At 54.6% G+C, this 18873-nt stretch overlaps 1 protein-coding gene across 8 annotated transcripts; it reads right to left on the bottom strand.

Moving 5' to 3' along the window:
• Window positions 1–96: 96 nt before the first annotated feature.
• Window positions 97–17276, bottom strand: Map2k2 (mitogen-activated protein kinase kinase 2). 8 transcript variants are annotated; one of them, XM_008837080.3, is made up of 11 exons: window positions 16967–17276; window positions 15228–15438; window positions 10046–10192; window positions 7036–7113; window positions 6086–6137; window positions 5888–6012; window positions 5571–5784; window positions 3877–3941; window positions 2602–2663; window positions 1656–1701; window positions 97–367 (listed from the first exon to the last, which is right to left on the bottom strand). In XM_008837080.3, the coding sequence occupies exons 1-11, from the start codon at window positions 17056–17058 to the stop codon at window positions 257–259; spliced, it is 1203 nt and encodes a 400-aa protein (XP_008835302.1). In that variant the 5' UTR covers window positions 17059–17276; the 3' UTR covers window positions 97–256. The 8 variants fall into 8 exon arrangements, 6 of the variants coding, with proteins under 6 accessions (XP_008835302.1, XP_029421254.1, XP_029421257.1 ...); XR_003850132.1 differs by having other exon boundaries at window positions 269–367; window positions 5571–5780; window positions 16967–17238; XM_029565394.1 differs by lacking the exon at window positions 3877–3941 and having other exon boundaries at window positions 5571–5780; window positions 16967–17240.
• Window positions 17277–18873: the final 1597 nt, after the last annotated feature.

The raw sequence follows: 18873 nt of genomic DNA on the forward strand, positions 1-18873 counted from the left end.
GAGTCCAAAGCTTGTGTGGACAGCCTCTGTCCTCCTTCCTAGCCTCTGCCTTCCACCTGGGTGAACGGAGGGACAATGACCACACTGGACGCTTGCTTTCTCTCCCTATTTAGTTGGGTTTTTTGAACCTATGGAAGTAGGTCCCCCACCACCACACACAGCGTCACCATCCCCAGAGGCGGCCACCATGCCAACAGTGCCTACAACATAAGACAGGGCAGAGGACTCAGACTCTGAGGCTCCTGGGTGCTGGCTGTCACACGGCAGTGCGCGTGGGCGTGCTGGGCTGGTTCAGTCGCAGGGTTCGGCACAGCCAGCCTGCAAAGTCCACTTCCTGCACCTCGGAGCGTTTGATGAACGTGTGATTCTGAAAGAGGCAGAGTGAGGTGCTGTTGGAGACCTAGAGTTCTCCGGGGGACACCCACCACCTCCCATTGCATGTCCCCACAGATGGCTGAAGGTGCCTGGGACAAGTCCCACAGGAGGTCCCTCAGAGTCTTCTGTCCCTAAGATCCCAAAAACAGGCTGGGGGACAGGTGCTGCAGGGGGACCGCCAGGTAGGTCACCCCTGTAGAGATTCCACCTTGCTCGGGGACCCCCTTGGCTCAGAGTAGGTTTGCCTGGGAAACTCAAGGACACATAGGCCTCAGCTGGCCTGGGTGACAGGAGGACGAGGCTGACCCTGGTCACTTCTTTTGGATTTAAAAAAATTTTTTTTTTTTTTTTTGAGACAGGGTCTCCCTGTAGCCCCAGCTGGCCTGGAACTATGTAGACCAGGCTGGCCTTGAACTCAGAGAGATCTGTCTGCCTCTGTCTCCTGAGTGCTGGGATTAAAGGCGTACGCCACCATGCTCGGCATGTTTTATTTAATCTTTATTTATCTGTACTGTATGAGTGTTTTGCCTGCAAGTATGTATGTGCACCTATGTGTGCAACGCCTGTGGTAGCCTAGCCAGAAGAGGGTGTCAAATCCCCTGGAACTGGAGTTGCAGATGGCTGTCAGTTCTCATGTGGGTGCTGGGAACTGAACTTGGGTCCTCTGCAAGAGCAGCCAGTGCTCTTAATAGCTGAGCTAGCTCTCCAGTTCCAAGATTTTAGTTTTTGTGAGACGGTCTCCTGTAGCCCAGGGTAGCCTTGAACTCTATGTAGCTTAGGTGACACACATGTGGCTTTGAAATTTTGGAGGCAGCATCTTACTCTAGCTGAGGCTGGCCTTGAACTCATGGTAATCCTCTTGTCTCAGCCTCTACCAGTGTGGGGATGGTGGGTGGGCACTACCACTCTGGGATTGGAGACCAAGAGACAGATGGCATCTTAAGCCTGATTAAGCCTACCCAGGACACGGTGTCCTAAGACCTGCCCCATGAGGCTGGGTACCTGCTGGGCTCAGGGCAGGTGCTGTCCCCATCCTATGGGATGGGCTTCAGCACAGGGGGCAGCAGGGGGCAGTCACTGGTTCAGACCCTGAGCATGACAGAGTGGCCTGGGGGCAGATGACACCTAGACACCTTGGCTCTGCATGGTCCCTGCTACCTGGTGACCAAGACCCTAGTACTATCCATCCAGGCCTGTCCTGTCCCCACAGACAGCCCCACCTTGTCCCCCTGCCAAGGTCCTGTGTGCCCAGGAAACCCTGGAACATGCCTGTCACTTACCATTAGCATTTTCAGATCAGCACGCTCTGCTGGGTTCTTAATGAGGCTGCCAGGGACAAGATGGGGCATTAGCAGGATGCTCTGAGTCAACGCCCCTGGGCCAGGTTGCACTGCCCTTCAGCCAGGCCCCCACCAGGCCAGGATATCTGGGGTTGTGTAAGCCAGGCATTGCTGGATGGACACTGGGCACCATTGATGCCCTCCAGGGAGGGCAAGATCTGGGGACTGAGAATGGCCCATCGCAACAGGTAGATGCCTAACAGTGGTCCCTGAGCTAAGGCACTCTGTCCACTGAGCTACAAGCACTCTACAACTGAGCTACAAGCACTGTGCTCAAAGCCCAGCCACACGCCGTGGTTGAATTTCTGATGAACTCCAAGAGGCTGGCCTCATAGCCCAACTTTCCCTTCTGGGAAGGCAGAGCCAGGAGGTGAAGGCAGCTCCCTAAGCTGGAGGATTTTATTTTATTTTTGGTCTTTTTGAGACAGGGTCTTCTTGTAGCCCCAGCTGGGTTGGATTCGCTATGGAGACCAGGCTAGCCTCCAACTCAAAGAAATCCGCCTGCCTCTGCCTCCCAAGTGTGGGAGTAAAAGCGTGCGCCACCCCGGCTAAGCTGATTGACAGGAGGACAGTGTAGGTCGAGACCAGCAGGTACAGGTAATGGGTGTTCCCAGGCAGGTGCCTGCAGCCCACTGCTAGGTGATGCCCTGTCACAAACACAATGAACCAATGTGTAGTCCTTAAGGGCCAGAGCATCAAGTAGCTCAGGGTACTTTCCCAGGTACCTGCCAGTTGGGGGGCTCTGGGTCAGGGATCAGAGAAGCTACAGATCCCTCCAGTTAGCACATGGTTAACTATGTGACCACCCAAGCCCGATAGTCTCATATGGATCCTGGGTCCCCGAGTAGGCCACCCTATGTCCCCCACCCCCCTAAGAGCCCCTCACCATTTATTCACAAACTCCTGGAAATCCGAGCTGAACATACCGCTGGGCAGCTTAGGAGGCGGCTGTGGAGGACACATCAGGGTCACTGGGGTAGCTGCAGGAGGGGACCTGGCCACCCCCGTAACTGAGCTGGGCTCTCCTGCTTAAGTCTCCCCCAACACTATCCACTTGGGGTCCCAAGCACACACACTGGTTCCCAAGTTCCAGGAGCACTGAGGAATAGGGGGCCCAGTGGTCCGTGGCACTGTGCTGGGAAGAGATTACCCTGTGGCACTGTGCTAGGTAGGGACCACCCTGTGGCACAGGGCTAGGTAGGGACTGCAATGCTGGAGCATGGACTCACCAGGGCCTGCAAGCCCCACACCAAGCCCAGTGATGTAGGCGGCAGCTGCCTGCTCACCACAACTCTGACAGGCAGCAAGGACAAGCTCTGGACACCACAAAGAGGGTTGGGGGTCCCTGTACCAGCCTCTGGGGACAGCCATCTGCACATGCAGGAGACCTCAGGCCCTAACAGAAGCATGTTCGGATTTTGCTTCATTACTGCTTTTCCTTTTGACTCAGGGCCCTACACTGTGGCTGACACTGAACCTACTTAATGTGGCACTGAACTCAGGGGTCATCCTCTACTTGGAAGCAGCCTGTTCTTAGATGTTTGAATCCTGTCCAGAGATGAGGGCATCTAGTCTCCACTGAGATACTTGAGATCCTGAGGACAGAACCTAGCCCCTCACTGGGAGTCTAGGCAGGGGCTCTACCCCAGCCACATCCCCAGTCCTTTTTCTGTTGGTTTTGTTTTTTGAGACAGGGTTTTCCTGTAACCCCCACTGACTTGGAACTCACTATGCAGACCAGGCTGGCCTTGATCTCACAGAGATATGCCTGCCTCTGGCTACCGAGTGCTGGGATTAGAGGCGTGCACCACCACATGCAATAGTTTTTCTTCTTTATAAGATAAAGTCACTCTAATATGTCTTTAAATCACTCTACCCTGGGCTGACCTCAATTGCTGATCTTCTGCCTCAACCAACCAGAGCTGTTGGGATCACAGGCCAACACAGGCTGGACTTGGCCAGGTTTCACCTTCATTTGCTCAGGACTGGGTTGGGTAGCACAGGGCTGACAGTGACACCTGACTCTTTTCTACTGAGGGGCCTCCAAGTAACCTGGGCTCTACCCCCCAAACCCCTGCTGAGCTGCAGTTCCTCCTCAGCAGCATCTGCAGTGGACCAGCTAATTCTCCAGTGAAAATGCCCTGCCGGCCAAGGCACACACCTCATTCACAATGTAGTCCAGCAGTTCGAAGATGGCCATGGCTGGCCGGCTATCCATCCCATGACCTACATGGCAGGAGGAGAGGACAGATGACCAACTAGGATCCTGGGAGGAGCTGGGCAGAGCCTAGAGAGACCCTGGTCTCTGCCTGGCCTTACTCCAACCCCGCTGGGAAGACACCCCTTCCTCCCCACCCCCTCTGGCTTTCAGGGTGGAAACAACCCAAGAGGACGCTCATCTGGCTTGGGGCTGCATCTAGCCTGTGCCAGTCACCAGCCCTGGCGCCTGGGCCCTAGTAGGTGGGGGAGGGGACTGGCGGCCAGGCAAGGACAGCGGTGTGGCCTTGCAGGGCTGCTGCTGGGCACAGTGGCAGGCCTCAGATGCCATTCAGAACAGAGGCTGGTGGGAGGCTGACCTGTGCCCAAGAACCAGATGGTCAGGTAAGGACTGTAGTTGGACCCAGCCTCTGCCTATCCTGCTGGGTGCCAAGCTGGGTCTCAGCAGGGGAGGCATGGGCAGATGAGGTGGCCTGGAGTGTCCTCTCACCTTGCCAAAGGACAGGACCTGGATGCCATGTAGGAGGGGCTGGCCTGAGGACAATGTCACAGGACACTTCCTCTAGGATGGTGTCAGGGCAGGCAAGCGTGCAGCCAGGGTAGGCACAAGAAGGGACAGGGGCTCCCTGATTAAAAACATCACACTCGCCCAAGGGACAGGCACAGTGAAGGCCGGATGCATGCTGAAGTATCACACAGCCATGAACAGGAGAGAGGCTCTGACACATGCTGTGGGGATACCCTGAGAACATGGCCCTCAACAGAGACGAGAGGTCATGCAGCATGGGACTCCATGGAAAATCCAGACAGGGGAAGTGGGCCTGGGGGAAGGGACAGGGTGATGGCTCATGAAGACAGGACCTCCTTTGGAGTAGAATGTTCTGGAATCAGACAGAGGTGATGTCTGCAATCCTTTGTGAGCATGCCAACCACTGAGCCACATGCCCTCATAAAGCAGGCTACATGATCTCTAAGCTGTATCTCAATAAAGTTCTTATGCCACCCGCACTGTCTCCTTCATGGTCGGAAATAGCTCAGCTACTTCCTGATAAGGGACTTACATGCCAGCACCCTTACAAGTGACTTAAATCCCAGCACCCAGGCACTGCTGAACTCCAGCTTCTGTACCAGGTGCCCCACCCCTCCCCTAAGTGGCCAAGGCCACAGCCACTTTGGGGTGTTCCCCAAGACTCTGGCAACTTTCCCTTTCCTTCCAGTGTGCACATCCTGAGCATCCAGGCCCAGCATGAACCACTGGGACATTGGAAGGTCACCCCTGCATTGGGGACTCTCCAGAACCCAGGCTCCATCCATGGCAGACAAGCACAGAGCTCCCCTTTGCAGCCCAACCCCCATTTGCACATTTTCATGACAAAATGTTGGAAAACCAGCTAGCCAGCCAACAGTTGGACTGGGAGTGAAGCTTCCGGAACCTTCCAGCTGGCAGCAACAGGTGCAGCTGCCTTGGACAGAGGGCTAGGGCAGTGACTGTCTGTAGCTCTGTCCCCAGGAAGCCTAGGACCATCTGAGGACTGCTGACCACAGCGCAACCTGTCTGGAACAGCTGATGCCAACAGAGGGCCAGCAGTCGCCACCCAGTGCCCTCCCACCCCCAAGGGTGGCTGCTTTGGCCCTTACCACTGATGGGGCGTCCAGGGGGCCTAGGCCGTGGGGAGACACTGTGTGGCTCTCCATCTGCCCCGTCCAGCACAGGCCGGCCAAAACTGGCCTCCAGCTCCTTGGCGTCAGGTGGGGGGATGGGATACCTGCCAATGGCCAGCTCCACCAGTGACAGCCCCATGCTCCAGATATCCGACTGCACTGAGTAGTGTGTGCCCTGAAGACGCTCTGGCTGTCAAAGAGACAGGGACAGGGCTTGGGATTGGCAAGCAAGGTAGGGACACAGGGACGGTGCAGGGGTCACCACAGCCTTTCCCTACCCAAGGGACACTCACGGACATGTAGGACCTTGTCCCCACGAATGAGTTGGCCATGGAGTCAATGAGCTGGCCACTCACGCCAAAGTCACAGAGTTTAATCTCGCCTCTTGAGTTCACCAGGATGTTAGATGGCTTGACATCTGGGAACAGGGTGAGGGGTTGATGCTCTGTGTGTGCCCGGCCCACCCATCAACAGGCCTGGAGCCCCCTTACCTCGGTGCATGATCTGATGTTTCTCACGGAGGTACGCCAGGCCCCGGAGCACCTGAGGGACAGGACAGTGAGGGGCAGTGCCGCAGGCTCCCCATCCTTAGGCAGTGTCACAGCCAGGGGGACACAGCCAACAGGACACCCAGGCAGAGGCAAGGATGCTTGTGCCACACAACAGCAAGTCTTGGGGTCCTGGGAACAGTGTGCTCTGCCAGGCTGGGGTGGAGACACATAGTTCCCACAAGCATTTTGTAAAATTAATTAATTTACTATGTGCTTTATGAGTGTTTCCCTACAAATGTGAAATATAAGTATACCATGTGTGTGCAATGTTCACAGAAGCCAGAAGAGGGCATTGGATCCCCTGGAACTGGAGTTAGAGACAGGTGTCAGAAGCTATGTGGGTGCTAGGGACTGAACCTGGGTCCTCTGTAAGAGCAGCCAGTGCTCTAACCACTAAACTCAGAGGTCCCTGTCCATCTGCCTCCCAAGTGCTGGAATTAACGGTATGTGCCACCTGCCCAGTTCAGATTTTAGATTTTTTCAGATGGTCTCATTATGTAGCCCAGGCTGGTCTCAAAGTCACTGTAATCCTCCTGCCCCAGCCTCCCAAGTGTTAAAATGACAGGCATGTGCCAACAGGCCTGGCATTTTGTTTTGTTTTTGCTTTATTTTTTAAATTTGAAGCAGGGCCTCACTATGTAACCTAGGCTGACTTTGATTGAGATCTGCCTGTCTCTGCCTCCTGAGTGCTGGGCTGACAGGCCATGTGCTACCTGTCATATACAGTCAGTTTTACACAGGGAATGGGGTGTGGCCACAGGCCCGCAGCATGGCGGGGTAAGCACAGGATCCTAAGAGCTAGGAGAACTCAACGCTCGCACCGGGCACCTGGGCATCCAAGAGCCCTCAAGGGACAAGATGCAGGCTAAAGGCATCTGGGTAACACTCACCGCGATGCTGACCTTCCCCAGAATGTCCTCAGGGATGCGCTTCGCCTCCTTCAGCACCTGGTCCAGTGAGCCACCATCCTGTGGGAGACACAGTGGCTGAGCAGGGAGCACAGGTCTGTCTGTTGATCTGCCCCTGGGGCAGGCTGAGGACTGGACGTGAAGTTCAAAGGCTGAGGGGAGGGGTAGCCTATAAGGAGCACCCCACCCCCACCCTTAGGAACCAGACACAGGAAAGCAGGCCCTCAAGGTGAGGTGAAGAGTCCCCTCTGTGTTTTCCTGGAACCCCAGGGCTTTGCTCTGGGACAGGAGGCAGAGTCCTCCTCTTAGCACAAGAGGTTCAGGGAGACCTGGCAGATAGGCTGCACAGGTGACTTATCAACCAGAAAGAGGACAGGTTGCAGGAGGAGGGGCTGGGTTCTCCAGTTCCATATGAACTACTGTCACAGACAACAAGCTGGGAGGCATCAGTAGCTCAGGATTGGGAACACCAAGGCCATCACTTTGGGGTAGGCATGCTGGGTCCTGCAGGATTAAGCAGGGTTCCTGGTCTCCACCCACCACATGCCAGGAGCTCCCAGTGTGACACCCACATGTGTGTCTGGACATGACTGAGGGTCCCTGAAGTGAGATGCTTCCTGTGGTAGAGGACCCCAGCCTGGAGGATGCATCCAGGGTAGGACAGAGAACCAAGGTACCAACTGGTATGTGTGCTGAAAAGCACTCCCCAGGCCTTTGATGCTCTGGAAGCCTCATCAAAGTTATAGAGGCGTTAATGTTTTTCTTACAAAAAATTAAAAACAAAAGCTGGGTGTGGTGGCACATACCTTTGATCCCAGTACTGGGGAAGCAGAGGCAGGCAGAGCTCTGTGAGATTGAGGCCAGCCTAGGCAATATAGCAAGTTCCAGGCCAGCTGGGGCCACAGAGAGATCCTGTATCAAATTTAAGAAAAGGAACATAGATAATCCAGCTGAGCCTCGAGACCCTTCTACTTCCCTCCAACATGTGACCGAAATGCTTCTAGAATTTTCTGTGCCTCTGTACACACCCACACACACTGGGAAGAGTTTAGGCCTTGTAGTGGGTGTCCTGTGGCATGTCGCCCATTTAATGGCACAGGTTAGGGCGTTTCTTGGTCTGCGCAGAGAAACAGGTCCTGGCAAGGCCCTGTCGAGGGTCCGCAGTGTATGGGGTCCCTGAAGGGGAGGCAGCCCGTTTCTCCCATCCCTGTCTCTTTGGCTTCCTGGCTGTGAGCAGAGCAGCTTTGCTTCCTCAGGAGTCTATTCTCAAGATGGGACTGGAACCTTCCAGATGGGAGATGAGAGTTCATTTGCAACCAGCTCTGCCAGCAGAGAGCAAAGGACCTGATGGCTCAGGGCTGCCCACGGCACATGGACATGGCTGTGGCCTGGGTGTCATCTTCCCAAACATGTGCTGAGCTGGCTACTTTGAGCTCTGCGGCATGCCAGGAAGTCACATTTGCTCAGGATTTCAGCCTCTAGAATCACAAGCCAATCACACTGTTCCCTGTCACCTGCTGGGGTGTCCCCTACACAGAACTCAGTGGACTATGGGGACAGCCAAACTCATGGGAAACATCTCTCAAGATGCACCCTTGCCAGGGCAACCCACGCTTTAAAATCAGGAAAATAAGAAAATGTTTAGAGGGCCACACCTAAGTGGGCTCTTTCTTACTTTTTTGAGACAGCTCAGGCTGGCCTTGAACATACTAAGTAGTTGAGGATGATCCTGAACTCCTGATCCTCCAGCCTCAGCCTCCTGAGTGCTGGGATGGTTAAGAATGCATCACCACACTTGGCTGGGTTTATTTATTTATAAATATTTTGTTCTATGTATGTGTAGAAGTGTTTTGCCTGCATGTACGTAAGTATACCTGCACGTACAATCCCCACAAGAGGTCAGAAGAGGGCATCAGATCCCCTGGAACTGGAGTTACAGACAGTTCTTAGCTGACATGTGGGTGCTGGGAACCAAACCTGAGTCTTCTGCAAGATCAGCCAGTGCTCTTAACCACTGAGCATCTCTCTACCCCCTTTTATTTATTTGTTTATGTATTTATTTTTTGGTCTTTTTGAGACAGAGTCTCCCATGTAGTCCCAGCTGGGCTGGAACACACAGAGATCCTCCTGCCTCTGCCTCCTGAGGGCTGGGATTAAAGGCGTGCCCACCATGTCTGGCAGCCCCTATTTATTTTTTGAGACAGAGCCTTGCCATGTAGCTATGATGGCCTGAAACTCAAGGCAATCCTCCTGCCTCAGTGGTGGGATTAGATCTCTGCACATGGGTCATGGGCTCCTGTCCTAACATGTGTCCCCATGGTGTGGGAGGTGCCCACAAACCAGCAGGGTTAGTGTCAGGCTTCTCAGAACCTGGCTAGGCAACTGACGGCTTGGGAAGCAGAGTCAAGTTCCCTGACACATGAGGTAAACCCTGCTTAGACAAAGGTCATGAGTCTTACAGAGGACAGGAGGAGGGGGCTACATGCCCAGCGCTTGCACATCCCTGAGGCAGGCTGGAGAGGGCTGACCCCAACTCCAGGAAAGAAAGGGGCTCCCCATAGTTACATGTGATTGACCTGCACAAATTCACTTCCTATTTCCATACAAAACTGGCTGAGGTCCACAGCGGCCACCTGTCCTTACAGGGTCATCTGCAGGGTTCTGGCAGCTGGTTCAGGGCTGAGGGGCAGGGGGCTGGGTGAGGAGCTGGTAAGCTTTCCTGGTACCCTTCTGCTTTATGATACTCCATCCCACTCAGCTCTGAAGACCCACAGTGGCATAGAAAGCCAGGTCCCCAGGCTATAGCTGAGACTGGGTGTCTCCTACACAGCTCAGGATGGCTGGCAAAGTGCTACTGGACACAGAAGTCCATTTTCCACAGAGCGCCTGAGCTGCTTAGCACAGGGTGCCTGTGGTGGGACCACACATCCCAGTGTCCCCCATGGTTAGGATGCCACACCTTGCCTGGCCCTGCCCAGCCTCACCCCCTCACCATGTGCTCCATGCAGATGCTGATCTCGCCATCACTATAGAAAGCTCCATAGAAGCCCACAATGTAAGGCGAGTTGCACTCGTGCAGCACCTGCAGCTCTCGGATGATCTGGTTTCGGATGGCTGGCTTGATCTCCAGGTGGATCAGCTACAGCGGGAAGGAAAGAGGGAGAGTCATGCTTAGTGGGGGGGATTGAACATCCCACTTGTGCCTGTATACCCGAGAGCACGGAAGTGGGGCACCCACGGCATCAGTCATTCCCAGTGGCCTATAACGGGGCAACACTAGGTCCCCGTATGGACGATAGATGCACAATGCGGTCTGCTCACACACTGGAATATCACATAGCCCTGAACAGGAGCGAGGCTCTGACATGCCATAGGGTGGAGGGAACCTCAAGACATCAAGCTCAGTGACAGAAAAAGCCACAGTATGGGGATCCATGAAAGAAGTGTCCATACCAGGAAAATCCAGAGACAGGAAGAGGATTTGTGGGTGCTGGGGAGGGACAGTGTATGGGCACACACTGTCTTCTCAGATTATTAGAAATGGCCCCAAATGAACTGTAGCTAACAGATACACAACAGAAAATATTCCCAAAACAGAAAAACCATTGGGTTCTATACTTGATTAAAAAATACATCATACCTACGTGAATTAACATCACTGAGCAGTACAAGAAGGTCTACTCTGGACCCTGCTGCCCTGTGCCCCAGATAACAGTGGTACCTCAGCCCCTTCCCCAACCTGCCATTGCAGAGTCATCCTGGAAGGACTGGCAAAGGCCAGTGCCATAGCCCACTACACTTCCTGGGTGGGGGACACAGGAAAAATGCCAGAGGAAGGAAAAATGCCCGCCTGCCCACCAGTCTCACAGGAGAATCAAGTCCCTAAACCACATGCAAGGCCCTGGGTTCACACCCGGTATCCTGGAGAACAAGATCCACCATGGATTTGGGACACACTGTTGGCTGTGGGGCAAGCTGGTGACTCCAAGAGATGCAGGAGGCAGAGGTCAGGGGTTGGTGAAAAGGTGCTGGGACTGAAACCACCATGGGGACCCCACAATGATGGCACTGGGGCTGAGCCTCTAGTCAACTGGAATGAGTGGACAGGACAGGTGGGCAAGGCTTTTCCACACAGGGTGACAAGGCCATCTGTGGTAGGCACTGACTAACCCTAACCCTAACTTACCACCCTGACCATGGCTAGGGTGCACAGGGAACATCCACGTGACCTCGTGAGGCCTTCTGGTGTCAGACCAATCAGCACACCCACCCTGCCTTGGGGGTCTCAGCTCTCTATCCAGCGGGGCCATGGCCACATGCCTCCAGCCCTGCCCACCCCAGCAGGCCAATCAGCACCCAAAAGCCAAGATGTTCCTTCCTCCCAACATGCGGTTCACACGCTGGCAAGGGTCTGATGTGGGGGCTGCAGCATGTGAGAACTCTGGCAAAGAGCAGATCTAGGCCTATGAACAGCAGGGCCTGACCACTGGGCAAAGCTTGCTGTCTCAGGAAACATGGGCACCTGTTTCATCAGAAACCTAGGTGTCAGGAGTTAAAAACCAAAAGGGACTGGAGAGACACTCAGTGGTTAAAAGCATTGGCTGCTCTTGCAGAGGACCCAGGTTCAAATCCTAGCACCCACATGGCAACTAACAAACATCTGTAACTCCAGTTCCCGGATATTTGACTCTCTCTGACCTCTGCAGGCATTGCACACAGGTGCACTCACGCACATGCAGGCAAAACACTCATACACAGAAAATAAAAATAATAAATAAAAACCTGAAGGAACAAAGCATAGTCGGGACAAGGATGCCCGCCTGAAGTTCTTGGGTTCTGCAGGCTGAGGCAGGACAGTAAGTCCCGGGGTTAGGCTATAGAGCAAGACGTCTCGAAACCAAAACACCACCACCACAAAAACACCCCACCAAAAACAGGTAAAATAGCATTTTTCACACCACAGTTGAACACCGTCAACTGAGGGTGGTATTCCAGAACCCCAGGGGCTCCACACATCCTACTCTGTGTGTAGACTGACCTGAACACTCCAGGCTCCTGCCATGGTCTGTCTCCACAGTGCTGGGCTCTGGTGTTACTAACTCAGTGTGTTCAACAATGACTTTTTAGCTCACTTGAGCAAAGGAAGGTTGAGTCTTTCCTACCTCAGCCCTTACACGTGGACCTGTGTGGTGGGATGTACGACAGCTGAATTGCTTGGTGGTCCACATGACTAGGGGCTGAAAGAGTCCAGCAGAAAACATGGGAGCCAAGATCCAGAGGGCATCGGACCTTCCAGAGGGGTAACATGGCACCTGAAGGCTGGGAACTGGTGACCTGTTGGACCCGCGGTCAGAGACAGGGGCTGCTGTCCATTGCCACAGAAGGCCACAATGTGATCTGTCTAATGGCTGTGGGACATGGATGGACAGGAAGACACTGGACTACACTGGAAGAAGGTGGCCAACAGGAGGGGGGACAGCATTGGTGAACCCCTGTGTGCACGCCAACTGCCTGATGACAAGGTCCAGGGAACAGGTGTTCCCACCTCCATGGTCTCAAATGAAGTTCAGTCACAGACTGAGAATTGAATTTCTGGTGGAAGCAGGGAAAGGGGAATGGACGTCACTGGTCTTAGCTGAGCTTGGCGGGATCTGCCAAGCCACTGCCTATCACTTGATCTAGAACCTTCTCTGCCACCTCTTCAGTCACCACAGGCCACACACTGGCAGCCCAAGAATGAGGTCTAGACAGCAGAGTGTGACCTGTCTACAGCAGTCTGAATACACAAGTGGCTGTCACGTAGCATAAGGGGCCACCAGGGGACCATACACTGAGGCAGGATGTAGCACGCTCCTCAAGAGGACTCGACCGCAGGCAAAGGATACTTTTGGATCTCATCTGTTCCCAGAAAGTTCACAAAGGTGTGTAGTATGCTACCTGTCCTGGGTATGGGTCTGAGTGCAAGGTCCCGAATGTCCCACCTTGGTGCAAAACTGTCCTCCGTCTGGGGAACCAGTGATGGGGTTTAGGAGTGGACTTCCTCCGTGACCAAAGGCAGGGAGCTAGCAAGATGAGCCAGGTGATTCTAGAAGTTCCGCCTTTGACAGATGCCAGAGCCCAGATCCATGGAGGCTGGATTAACAATAGCCAGTCTGCGGAGAGCAGTCCACAGAGGCCGGATCCACAGAGCATAGGGTTGTTCAGAGTTCCATGTTGTGTACAGCAACCCAGCCTCACTCTCCTCACCTGTACTATGACCTGTCACATTTCACTGAGCACACGTGCACCAGCTCTGCTCATGCTGCCCCTTACCAGAGGGTGGCTGGCATGGAGTGGTGGCCTGGAGACTGCAGAAGGCAGAGCAGGGACACAGCCATGGGCAGATGAGAGGTTTTCTGCAAGAAGAGCTTCACCACCAGCAGTGTTGGATATACCAGGCTACTGCCCTGCCTGGCTCATGCCATGACCCAAGGCAAAGGAGGATGCTGGAGACTTGAGGGATGGCACAGTCACCCTGGGGCACCTGGGGTCTTGGGTCCATGTCACTGTTGGAAACAATCCTGCACACCAGGCAGGTAGACAGAGCAGGGACACTGGCTATGGAGCAAGCACCGGCTCCCATTCAATCCAGCTATCGATGACCCCAGTACCTTGGGATCACTGGAAAGATGCCAGGGCTCTGGGTCCCCATGCACAGTGACCTGGGCCCTTTCCTCAAGGTCCCCTGCTGCCCTCTCAATCCCACGGCAGTGCTCTGGGTGAGGCAGGCCAAGATTTTTCAGAAGTGCTCTTTTGGAATTTCTGTCTGGACTGGACACAGTGAAGCACGTGTGGAATGTCAGCCTGGGAGACAGAGGCAGGAGGATTGCCACAAGTTTAAGGCCAGCCTGGGCTGGACACAGGCACTGGGCAGGGAGAGGTAGCTCTCCTTTGAGACCTGGGGACGTCATGCCATTCAGTTAGACCAGTCCTCAGCTGGGTGGAACCCCCAGGGGGACAGCTCGGTTTCTTGTGTCCCATCAGTCAAAGCCCAGGAACCCATGTGTGTGCTCACACACGTTTTTCTACCTTGAGGACAGCAATCTGCCAACATGACTGTTCACATCACAGTACAGCAGGTGACTTGTGACCCTGGTGGGCCTTGCCCAAGATGTGGAAGGCAGGAAGTGGGGACACTGCAGAAGCAGCCTCCAGGACTCTCCTGAGGTTCCAGCAGGCCCTAAAAACTTGAATGTGCAGGTCCATGGCCACCGGCACCAGTGGTTTCTCTGCTTCAGGGTCAGCCCTGGCCAGCGGAGGCCTTGGCTTCATCCCAGCACTGCCCCACACTAAAGCCAACCTTTCTGTTGAGTGCATGCACCCTCACACAAACACATGCTCATAGACTCATACACATGTACTCGCATGCACTTACAAACTTACAGAGACTCACACACAGGCACACACACACAGATTCACACGTACATGCTCTCACAGACACACACACACACACACATGCACACACACCCCCACCCCACCCCAGTCCAGTCCAGCATTTTGGAGATCCTAATGATGAACTTTATCCTTTTCTCACATAGCCCAGGCTAGCCTCCAACTCCAACAAAGACTCCTGCTTCCACCTCCTGACTGCTGGGATGACAGGCCTGTGCTACCAGGCCTGGTTTCTGTGATGCTGGCGATGAGCCCAAAGACTCTGTGCGTGCTAGGTCAACACTCTACCCACTAAGCTATAAACGTTCAACCCACTCAGCCCAGCCCCAAAAGACCTGAACAGATTAACACACATGAAAGTTCCATTCCAGATCTTTTTCTGCTATAGATCAGTGGTGCATCCATGGGAGTTCAGTCCTAGGAATAATTTTAATTTGGCTGGAGAGGAAACTATGGTCTGTGACAGGCTACACAAGCGCTCACCAATGTGCAACACCCCCATCCCCCAAATCTGAATTTAGAATATCCTGTAAGGCGTGGTTCCATCCAAAGACGAGCTTACCAGCCAGGTGTGGTGGTGCATGCCTGTAACCCCAGTACTTGAAAGGCAGAGGCTGGAGAATCACTGTGAGACTGAGGCCAGCCTGGGCTACAGGGAGACCCTGCTCCAGCAGCCATTCCCACCACACACATCTGACAGCAGAGCTTGGGGGTAGAACCCAAACTCGCCTCAACCTGCTCACCTTTCTGGCCATGATGAGGCCCGACGGCTTGTGCTGGGCCTTGGTGACCACGCCGCCATTGCCCGCACCCAGCTCAGAAATTCTCTCGAAGTCATCGTCCTTGAGTTCACCAACCTTGGCCTTCTGAGTGAGGAAGGCCTCTAGCCGCTTCCTCTGCTGCTCATCCAGGTCCAGCTCCTCCAGCTTCTTCTGCAGGTCTACCAGGTTCGCCCTGAGAAGCAGAAGGAAGGTCAGACAGGCCCCGCACCCTACACATGTGCTCCAGGGTCCCAAGTACAAAAGGACGTACTCCACCAGATACACAGGCCAGATCCCCAGGCAGAGAGATCACAGGAAACCCAGAAGGCTCCAGACACAGGAGGAAACAACAAAGTCAGGGTGCCTATGCTAGCTGGGGATGTAGTCTACCTCCTAGTCCAGTCCAAACCCCTCACTGGGATCTCTAGGCTGTCACTCTACCCCTGGGCCATGCCTCCAGCCCTTCACCTTGCCCTGTTCTCACAGGGGAGGCCCTCACTCTGGCCACTCTGGGAAATCCGTCACAGATTCCCATGGAGGTGTCCTTACCCAATCTTTTTGTACAGAGGTCTACCATTTTCTATCACAGGTGCCATGCACTAGGAAACCCACTGTGTCCATCTCATCACATGCAGACCCCTTCTTTCACCTCTGGAAGCCCAGCCTTCCTCTCGCTGTCCTCCCAGGAAGCCCTGGTACCTAATCTCCTTGATGAACCTTCTCCAGGCCTGACCTCCTTCACGGACTTTGTACTCCTGTGGACTCCTCATCCCACCTCATCACAGTGAGCTCATTGGCCCCCAAACCAACATCCCATGGTATCTGGCCCAATTCCCAGCAGGTCCTCCCCTATCCCATCTCCACCATGTCACCAGGCCACCTGCAAATCTGGATTACCCCACCCCTTTAACAGGTTCCCTCCCTCTGCCCCTACAAGTCCATGCTCCTCTCCTTGAGACCTTTGTTCCCCTCCTAAACCCTGGACTGGATAACCGGCCCTGCTCTCTAACACTAGTCTCTCTACCCATGCTGGCCCAAGAGGCCCCATAGGGTCTCCCTGTAGCCCCAGCTGGCCTGTAACACACAGAGATCTGCCTGCCTCAGCCTCCAGTGGGCTACCACACCCGGCTCCTCCCCTTTCTTTACCCCAACAAAAGGCTCTGCCTCTTTCAATTTCAGCTTCTTGGCAACAGAGGCCCTGGCCCTCTCCACAGATCCTGCCTCAACTCCCTGGTCCCACCCCTCCAAAACCCCGCCCCGTCTCCATCAGGCCCACCCCTCTCTCCCTTCACGTCCGGCCTTACCTCCCTCTCACCGCTTCCACCCCTCTACCTTCAGATCCCGCCCCCTCTGTCCTCCCAGGTCCTCCCTCACCCCTCACTGGATCCATCACTCTCCCCCCTATGTCCAGCCCCCTCTTCCCTCAGGCCCCTTCCCTTCACTTCCCCCTCAGGCTCCTCCCCCTCGTCCTCTGAGACCCAACCCTCTTTCTTCTACCAGGCCCCGCCCCCTTACCTCAGGCCTTACTTCTGCCTCAGGACCCACACGCCCCAACTCCTCTCATGCCCAGCCACTCACCTTAGGCCCCCCTTCTAGGCTCACAGTACCCACGCCCTGGTTCCCTCAGGCCCCGCCCCTCACCTTAGGTCCCACTTCTGGACTCACAGGACCCGCGTCCTAACTCCTCTCAGGCCCCGCCCCTTCAAGCCCCGCCCACTCACTCTGAGGCGCCCTCGCTGGTGGGGGACGGGCCCTCGGCGATGGCGGGGTTGATGGTGAGTGCCGGCAACACCGGCTTCCTCCGGGCCAGCATCGGGGCTCTGCAGCCGGCGGTGGCGCCTCAGCCGGGTCCCATAGGGGGCGACTCGACGCGAGCCCGGGGCTGAGGCCTAGGCCGGGCGGGCGGCGGAGGGCGGGTCGGGTGAGGGGAGGGCCGCCGCGGAGGCCAAGTGAGGCTGACGCTGCAGCGCAGCCGGAGGCTGTAGAGCAGGGGGCGGCCACGAGTTCGCGAGCCAGGATCTCGCGAGAACTGGTCACAGAACGCCCTGCCCACGACTAAAGTACATGCGCGGCATTCGGATCCCGCCCCCTCCCAGGAAAAGGGCGGAGGACGAGGAGAGTTGCGTGGTACAAGCCCACTCCCGCACGGCATTGCGCATGCGCCTCACGTGTGGGCGGGGTTATGAGTGCTGATGGACAGCCTGGCGGGCAGAGAGGGCACACCCCAGCCTGCTTGTGTTGTGAGGCTGCGCCAGGCTATACAGTGGGGTTCCGAGCACCTCACCTGATCGGCCACATTCAAATTAACTTTGTTTTCATTTTTAGGATTTTTTTCTGAAACAAGCTCTCTGTAGCCCAAACTGTCCTGATAATCAGTGTATCATACAAACTGCCCTACCCTAAGCACCAGCTGTCCTGTCTTAGCCTCAAGAACAGACACTCCACTTCCTCCAGAACTTTCTAATCTTCCTTGAGCTCTCAGAGATTTGCCTGCTTCTGCCTCCTCTGAGTTCTGGGATTTAAAGGCGTTTGCCATCACTCCCTGAAAAAGCAATATATACCTAACTACAGTTTCCACTAATTGAAAGTATTGCTCCATCAGCTGCCTTCCTGAGTAGATAATGACAAAATTTCCTCTCTCCTTCCACCCTGAGGGTCTTGGGAATTGAGCTCAGGTCATAAGGCTTGGCTGCAAGCGCCTTCACTGACTGAGCCATCTTGGCTACGCAGGTTTCCTTGTTCCTCAGCACCACCCTCTATTCATTTTAAGGAACATGCATGGACTTTCGAACCCACCTGGAACCTTTCTTGGCTCTGGTATACTGTGACCCCCGCCCCCAATTGCCTCTTCATCCTGTTTTATCCTCTGCGCTATATAATCTTTTTATTGGGCTACAGTATAGAAATAATTAACACGTTGCTACTGAAGATTCAATTCCATGAATTTTTACGATAGTCCACACCCATGGGACAACACCCATCTTGCAGACTGACCCCATCTTCCCTGTGAATCCTTCCCTTCTGCCCACAGAGGCACTGAGCATGAGTTTATTTTGTTTTTCAGACATGACCTCACCGTGTAGCTCTGGCTGGCCTGGAACTCACTATGTAGACCAGGCTGACCTCTATATTACAGAGATCTGACTGCCTCTGGCGTGCATCACCACCGCCACCACACCTGGTTAACTGAAGTGTTGTTTTGTTTTATATTTATTTATTTATTTGGTCTTTTTGGGCAGAGTCTCCCTGTAGCCCCAGCTGACCTGGAACTCACTATGTAGACCAGGCTGGCCTTGAACGCACAGAGATCCGCCTGCCTCTGCCTCGCAAGTGCTGGGACTACAGGCGTTTGCCACCATGCCCGGCTTTTAACTGAGTTTTTAACTGAATGAACCTGAGATCCCAGAAAGTTGGGTCACACTTTGGGGGAGAAAGAGAAAGATCAAATATTCAAGCACAACCTAAGCTACAGATAGAATATCAGAGGGTAGCTTGGGCAAGATAGCAAGATTTTATCTCAAAGTAAGAAGAGAAGGATGCGAAAATGGCTCAGGAGTACAGCCCCTGCCTAGGATCCCCAGTGAGGGGCTGGGGGTGTGGCTCAGGGTAGAGTACTGAGAAGGCCTGG

This window comes from Nannospalax galili, unplaced genomic scaffold (assembly GCF_000622305.1).
Source record: "Nannospalax galili isolate Female #2095 unplaced genomic scaffold, S.galili_v1.0 scaffold77, whole genome shotgun sequence".
Classification (NCBI taxonomy): Eukaryota; Metazoa; Chordata; class Mammalia; order Rodentia; family Spalacidae; genus Nannospalax; species Nannospalax galili.

Excerpts from the sequence above, each read along its gene's own strand:
- Map2k2 (XM_008837080.3), bottom strand. The coding sequence starts at position 17,058 with ATGCTGGCCCGGAGGAAGCCGGTGTTGCCGGCACTCACCATCAACCCC. Across the intron at positions 7,114-10,045 it reads GCATCTGCATGGAGCACATG|GATGGTGGCTCACTGGACCA; the intron begins GTGAGGGGGTGA and ends TGTCTCCCACAG. Across the intron at positions 1,702-2,601 it reads CAGGAGTTTGTGAATAAATG|CCTCATTAAGAACCCAGCAG; the intron begins GTGAGGGGCTCT and ends TGTCCCTGGCAG.